We start from the raw sequence: 7,633 nt of genomic DNA on the forward strand, positions 1-7,633 counted from the left end.
AATAATAATAATAATAATAATAATAATAATAATAATAATAATAATAATATAGGTTTTAATATATCGCAATATAATATTCTATCAGGGCGCCATTACACACTAAATGTAATAAATAAAAAAAGACAAATTAAATAGAAAAAGATGCTTTTTAGGCAATCCTTAAACCTTGTCAAAAACTTTGCCTCCTTAATTGGGAGATGGTTTCATAATAATGTTCCCCTGCCAGAAAAAGATAATAGCCAAATTTTGCTAGTTGTAAGACTGATGCCAAAAAAATGCTAAAAGTATGAGATACGGTAATGCAATATTGTGTACCAATAAAGAGATTGTTTATAATGATTACATTGTAAAATAATGTTATTGTAGTTATTTACATTGGATAATCATCTTTCGCATGATAAACAGTATACAGCACTATGCAGTTGAGTGGGTTTCTTATGACAACCTATTACATAACAGGTGTTATATGTCAGTTGAGTTAAGTCTTTCATGATATTTAAGTGTGTCTTGGCTGACAAAAGTAATACAGACTTGCAGTTGAGTGGTATTTTAATTTTAAAATTTAATATTTTCAGTTGTAGGCCCCTAATTTAAAAATCTGAATACATCACAAAGTGCATTATGTCCCCAAAAGGGCAAAAAGCTAAAAAAGTGCATTTTGAAAAATGTGTCAGTTGAGTGGTTTTTTCATGACAGGGCGCAGTCCCCTGCGCAATCGTAAAGGCTTTGACCGACCATTCAGCATCACAGAAAGTTGTCTTGATTAAGAAGATAAGATGATACTACTTGTTTACATATTATATATGTATGTATGTATATATGTGCGTATGTATATATGTATGTATGTGTATATATATATTGTACACTAATATATATATATATTATATATATATATATATATATATATATATATATAGTATACTAACGTTCGCTTTTATATTTTAAGGAAATACTGTATAAATATTATGAAGAAATTTGGATATTAAAGTTAATATAATAGCCAATAAAGACAAATCGTGAAACTTAACAAAGGATGGCTTCCATTATTTTTGCTATTATTATTTCGAATGACGCAGTGTGCAGCCTGATGTGTCACGTTAATACATCGTTGTGGCAACGTTGCAATGTTATTTAGTTCTGTAATTACGTTATAAAAACGTATTTATGGTTCTTCAAAAAGAGTATTTTCTACCAACGTTTTCACAACTATACCTAATTTCCGTAACGTCCTTAATCTGAAATAGTTACAAGTTAGAATATTTAAAACTTGTTATAATATTATGTGACAAAACCTTTTTACATTTTTATTGGATAAACAATTAGCGGTACATTTGTACATTTGTTTATAGTTTACCTTTCTTCTCTATGTTGTTGTTAAGCGCCTTGAGGCTGTGGCTACGTGAGGCGCTATATAAATCTAGAATTATTATTATTATTATTATTATTATTATTATTATTATTATTATTATTATTATTATTATTATTATTATTATTATTATTATTTCGAAATTTACATAAATTATTGCTTAATGTATTTTTCCGGTACTGTATCATCAATAAATTAAATTTCATTTTATGTAGTATAGGTGTTAAAAATGAACTAAGGTCTTCAAAGAGGATAGCTCCAATAATATGTAAATGTACCGTACTTTTAAATGTTGAAATGTGCCCTCAAACTTTAGATAAATTCAGTAGAGATCTATTAAAGAAGAATATCACAGAATTAATCAATTTTACAATTTCAGAAGATTACAACCCTGAAGTGGTAAAAGTTACATGTACCGGATCATCTGCACAACCAAAAGGTAAATTAAAGGCTATATGAAACATATAACACAATTAAATAGATCCTTACCATTTGATTAGTGGATTTCGTATCACATGACATTGGTTGTTTACACCATTTTGTCACTCATGAAAATTTAGTTCCATCCGTGCATTTTGTTCCATTCCTCTTGTTCCATTGCAAACCTCTACTTAATACAATGTTTTCAGTTGTTGAAAGAAGATGGACTGGTCCATTCAAAAGAAAGTTACAACTTTTTTTTTCAAAATATATCGAATGACAAGGATCTATTTTTATTTAGGTGTGTTATAAAACGTATAATGAATGTTTTGTATTCGTGCAGTTGAAAGGATTCATTCGTTGAATGTTTCATGAATGTCATTCTTCCCGATGCACTAATAAACATTTATCATTCGTATAATATGCATTTATGTCATCAAACTCGATGTATTTATGGTATGGCGAACTTTATGGTACTTGACTAAGACCTACAAACAAAAGAAGTACCAAAACCACAACTATTTTTAAAAATTCATGTGTCTGTGTTGAGCTAAAACAAAATTTAAAAATATTATACAGATAATGAATGTTTATGAGTGCAATGGGAAGAATATTTTCATGACTTGATAAGATTGACTGTTCCATTCAACGAGGCGAAGACAATTTCAGCAGGAAGTGGGCTGGTGGTTATAGGTGACGTGACGTCATTTCATGGATATAACCTTCCTGAAAAAGTCAGTCTGATGAGTGATGAAATGGGGAAAATAACTAATATCACGTGGTACGAAATCAACCAATCAAATGACTGGGATATATTTAGGTGTGTTATAAAATTCAATATATAGCGTGTTAAAAATATCCCCAGAAATGGTAAATGCATCTCTGACCATCTAGTCACATGAGGCCTTAGAGATTTGCTATGTCCATCATATTTGAACATCGCCATCATCATCAAAAATAATAACGACATCATCATGATTATCATTATCACACTCCAATACAAAACAATTGGCATGAACCTGGTACTGTGGTTCATTTAGTTCAAACAACTGTAAAATATAACATTGTGAAAATTATATACAATGAAATTGTAGTGGTGAATTTGTTCTGGAATATAGTTGCTATAGAAAATAGTAAATTATATGATTGCAGTAGTTTGTATAAATATTAGAGCTAAATAATTGCTCCAACATGATGGTAATAAATATATAATTTGTATAAAATCTTTACTCATAATTGCTTCATATTGTTAGTACGCCCTCTAAACTATGCTAGATATTTCTTACAAATTGCTTCATATTGTTAGTCTGCCCTCTAAATTTTGATGGTTTTTTTTTTGGACATGTAATATGTTTTTTGTTTTTTTTTTCAACTGCAAAGTAGTTCTTAAAAAAGAATGGCGCCCTCAGCATATGAATGCATTTTTGCACACAAAGATATTTATAAAAAGTCTTTTTTATTTTGTCATGGAGTTTCATGATATGAATTATTATATCACGTTTATGAAAAATGAAACGGTGGTCAATGTTTTGTACGAGTACGAATGAGATACTTTCTCTTTGAAATACATTTTAAAAATTAGATCTATATAATATAGTAACAACATCACCATATTATAAGCTTCTCCTCTTCTTTTCTCAAACACTCACATCATATTGGAACATTTTATCAGTTTTTATGTCATTTTATCACACCTCTTTGTCTCATCACATCACATACTAATATTATTTTTACCTTTTTTGTTGTTTTAATGTTTAACACACAAGGGGTAAGATATTTAGGAAAGTCCAAATTCAAAATTCCAATTGGGTATATTTTATGGTGTAGGTAGTACACATAGAGACGGATCTCCTGCGTATTTTCTTTTTCAAATAGGCCTGTACTACATTCTTTATTTTTACTCAGCATTGTCAAAGGATATGCCAAACAGCGAACTTATCAGTTTTTTTAAGCGACAAACAAAACAAACATACACTCAAGGCAAAGGTCTAATAACAAGATAGACTTGCATGTATCAAATAGAAGCGTCCTATTCACGCAGAAAACAATAGATAGTAATTTAATTGAAGGAGGGCGTCCTAGTTGTTACTATGACGGTTGTTCCAGAATTTGCACTGAGATCATAGATGTCAAAGTTCAAAAGTAATAGTAATTGCAAGAGGACGTCCTACACTGCGTTATTATAGAATTTGCACCAAGAAACGCTATCTTGTTTTTATAAGATGTTTGCTAAAGGTGATATAAGGTTTAGGAAGTGGAGTTGGTTTTGGTTTTGGTTTGTTTTGTTTTGTTTTGTTTTTTCTCAGCCCTCTAGACCAACCACAAGGAAAGCATAAAACCAGACCAAAACTCGTACAATATCAGCTAATCTCATCTCACTTTTTTCTCTTCCATTTTTTTTTTCCAATTTAATAATGAAACACAAAACAAAGCATGACATCATTCTCATCTTATTTTGTTTCATCAAATGTTTGCGTTAGGTCTATCTCATCCACTCATCTTATTTCAACTCACCAAATTTTGTCATATGCATATCTCATTTCATATTTACCCTCATCTCATTTTATCTTATATCTCTTCTTATCTCATTTCATGGAATAAAGTGAAGCCGTAGCTTGGTGGGTATTATACTTGCTTTCTAATACCATTGTCCAGGCTTAATACCTCTGACAACAGAAAGCTTCCACGACTAAACCACATGTTCATCTTGTATGTGGCGAGTAACTCGTTGTTGAACAAAAATGAACAAATAATCTTACCATATTTTATCTTACATTACATTACGTATTCTCTATCAAAATGATTTTATTCTATCGTACATTTTCGACTCATCTTCTCTTATTGCATCTTGCCTTTCTTCGAGTTGAACTCATTTATAACCAAAGTAATATACTTAATCATTAGGATGTTCATCATATTCCAGGTTGATATGAATTTCAGTTCATTCACTTAACCTACAAAGCAGCCTTAAAAAAAATATGTCAGAATGATTAGAGCAGGATTGGCTATGTTTACACTGTATGTACACAATGCTAGTGTGTTGTGACTCTTTGGACACACACACAGAGGATGGTGTGAGCACATTGTGGAATAATATTATATTTTCTTAAACTGTATCCACACTGTTTACTTTTGTGTACACACTGTGTAAACCTCAGCATTTCCGCCCCAGTCAATATAATCAACACAGTGTGAACAGAGTGTCCACGCTCTGTACACGCTGTGATATGTTTCAATGATATGAATATTCTCCGTAACTTGGATTTTGCATAAGTTATACTTTTGGACCAGACTAATCTATGACCTATCCAAAATTAGAGCCTACACAATGTACACGAGGGAGAGTATGAAAAAAAAGTACATTCTGTATATAACCACTGTTGATATAACTATAAACGATCGATTTCATTAATTGTAAGCATTCTTTACGTCATTCCATACTCCTTCAACATTAGTATCAGGATTTACAAAATGTGTAATCTATACTAATAATCGTAAAACAGGAAGTAATAAAATAAAGGGGAAAAAAACAGTAAATAATAATAATAATAATTTACCATTGAAAGGTCTAATTCTGGGGTGATGATTTTTCTTCACAGTTCTTCCGCGGGTACAAGATCCTCGCAATGGCGGCGTCGACTTGGTATTGACCAGCCCAACTCTCATTTTATCCACATTCCTAATGTGTTTTCTAATTGGTTGCAAGTAAAATAGCAAGCAGGTTGATGGAAAGAATATTTTATTGTAAATTAAAATGAAAGGAAGAAAGCTTTACGAAGATTATACAGAAATTATTATTCGATTGAGGATATATGAAACACCGGTTATAAAAGGATTTAGAAGAAACGAAGATCATCAGCAGAAGTGGAGAAGCTACGTTGTTAGTTTTGAACTTGTGGTAGAAAGTATAAGCCCACCAATAATATCTTAACAGACTGAGCAACTATATCGTGTTTTCACTAAAAAATATTTTGTACATGATCAATAGATAAGCATTGAGTCTTGTTATGTAAAACTGTACAACGGTTGTCGTGATAGCCTTTGAAAATAATGTGTTTACCCTAAAAAGCTGTAAAGTTACGTAATTCTGAAAGAATCAGTTGTAGTTGGCAGATAGGAACCCACTGAACAACTTGCCTGATTATAAAGTGTTATCCATTGCTCTTGTAAGTAGTTTTTGAATAGGCTCGGTATACCGTATACACGGTGATCGCTCAATTAGTTTGACAGCGATTAAATGAATACTTTATCTCGGGACTTGTCCTCCGGACAGTGTGGCGAATTTCTGTAAGATATTTTATGAAACTGGACCAAAATTGATGTGAGTTTAAGCGAAATTAAGTTTTAAGGCTTTACTCATGTTGCATACAGAATGACAAATATGTGTCTTAGAAATATGATATTTTGCAAGTATAAAATAATTATAAAATAATATAGTATAACTGTAATGTAGAGATCATGTCGTTCCGATAAATGTTGAATCAGGAATGCTGAAGATATTCAAACTACTGTAGGCCTATCATGTTTTTTTTTTAAAGTGACGTATAATATTATATATACAGACTGTATATCGAAGCATTACTGTAAACCACAAGCATAATCTTGTTAGACCAACGTACACATTATTTAGAATAACGAAGCTGTTTTAGTAGACTGGTTCTTAAACTTTTTCATTGAATTCTGAAATAGAGCTCCTCTCTATATTATAATTTTTAAGTCGCCTTGTGTAAGCCCCATTCTTTGTCATATATGGCTTCACCAGGCATATATCATTTGATTAAAATATGTACTGATAGACTTTTATACAAAATGAAGTGTATACTGTTTGCAGAATAGAATAAGTCTAAGTTTTGTAAGTGCTTTTTTCCTATGATAAAGATAAGATAAGTAGTTTAAGAAATATACTCATCGATTTAGGTATACATGTTGTGAAAAAAGAATCAATCGATACAATTCCAGTACGAATACAATACACTAATCCAATGTTTGTGTTTTGTACTGTAAAGTTATTTCGCATTTGTTGTTGATGACTCGAACATAGCTTACGTTCATATTTGCCTACGGACAATAATAACAATAATTAGCACGAATGTCTCATCTAAAAAGTCATTCACCATTATCCTAAGTACTGTCAAAAGACAGTTATCTGAACAAATTGGAGAAACTCATTGACATTGGCGTCAACTGAAACAACCAATAATGAACATCGATTTTAATATAAATTATGATGAAATTGCAATACCCACTACTTTAATTAGAAAGATTGTACGGTACCGACAACCTTCCGGAGACAACCTATGTGGCTGGATGTCAGTTTTCAAGTGTCGTTATTCACATGATAATCAGCAAAGAATTAGTACTGTAATAAAGAGAGAATTTTAAACAGGTAGCCATTTTATATAAATGTTTCCGAGATAATTACTTGGTAATAAATGGAGCTAGCGAATAACAGTCAATTAATCTGACGGTTACGAGCCGATTTTCATCACTCAATCAATCCATCAATCATACGACTATGTTATTTCTAGACGCAACGAAAACTCCTTTACACGTACCTCAGAGATCATACAAACAGTTTGTTCAGAGAGAAAAAAAAATGCCTGAAATCCACGTATGAATATTAATTTCGAATGTATAATGTTTTCAGAGTAAACACATGACGAAAGTATGGTAAATTGTCGGATATAATTTTGTTGCCGTATGCTTGTGACATGTACTGTATCTACTCTACGCACATTACATCAGTGGACAACCCCTCAATACTTAGCCCCCCCCCCCCCCCCCCCCCCCCCCCCCCCCCCCCCCCCCCCCACCCACCCCCCCCCCCCCCACCCCCCCCCCCCCCCC

General features: G+C 31.9%; 1 protein-coding gene across 1 annotated transcript in view; it reads left to right on the top strand.

Annotated features, from left to right (window-relative positions):
- Positions 1-7,461, top strand: part of LOC117108351 (hemicentin-1-like) — a 51,540-nt gene extending 44,079 nt beyond the window's left edge. The window contains exons 11-12 of the mRNA XM_033250344.1: positions 1,746-1,805; positions 5,386-7,461. Of these exons, the coding sequence (XP_033106235.1) occupies positions 1,746-1,805; positions 5,386-5,495 (170 nt within the window). The 3' untranslated portion in view covers positions 5,496-7,461. The remainder of the gene's footprint in view (positions 1-1,745; positions 1,806-5,385) is intronic.
- The last annotated feature ends 172 nt before the right edge of the window (positions 7,462-7,633 follow it).

Source organism: Anneissia japonica, unplaced genomic scaffold (genome assembly GCF_011630105.1).
Source record: "Anneissia japonica isolate Jap-2015-1 unplaced genomic scaffold, ASM1163010v1 scaffold426_len1935630_cov189, whole genome shotgun sequence".
In the NCBI taxonomy this organism is placed as follows: domain Eukaryota; kingdom Metazoa; phylum Echinodermata; class Crinoidea; order Comatulida; family Comatulidae; genus Anneissia; species Anneissia japonica.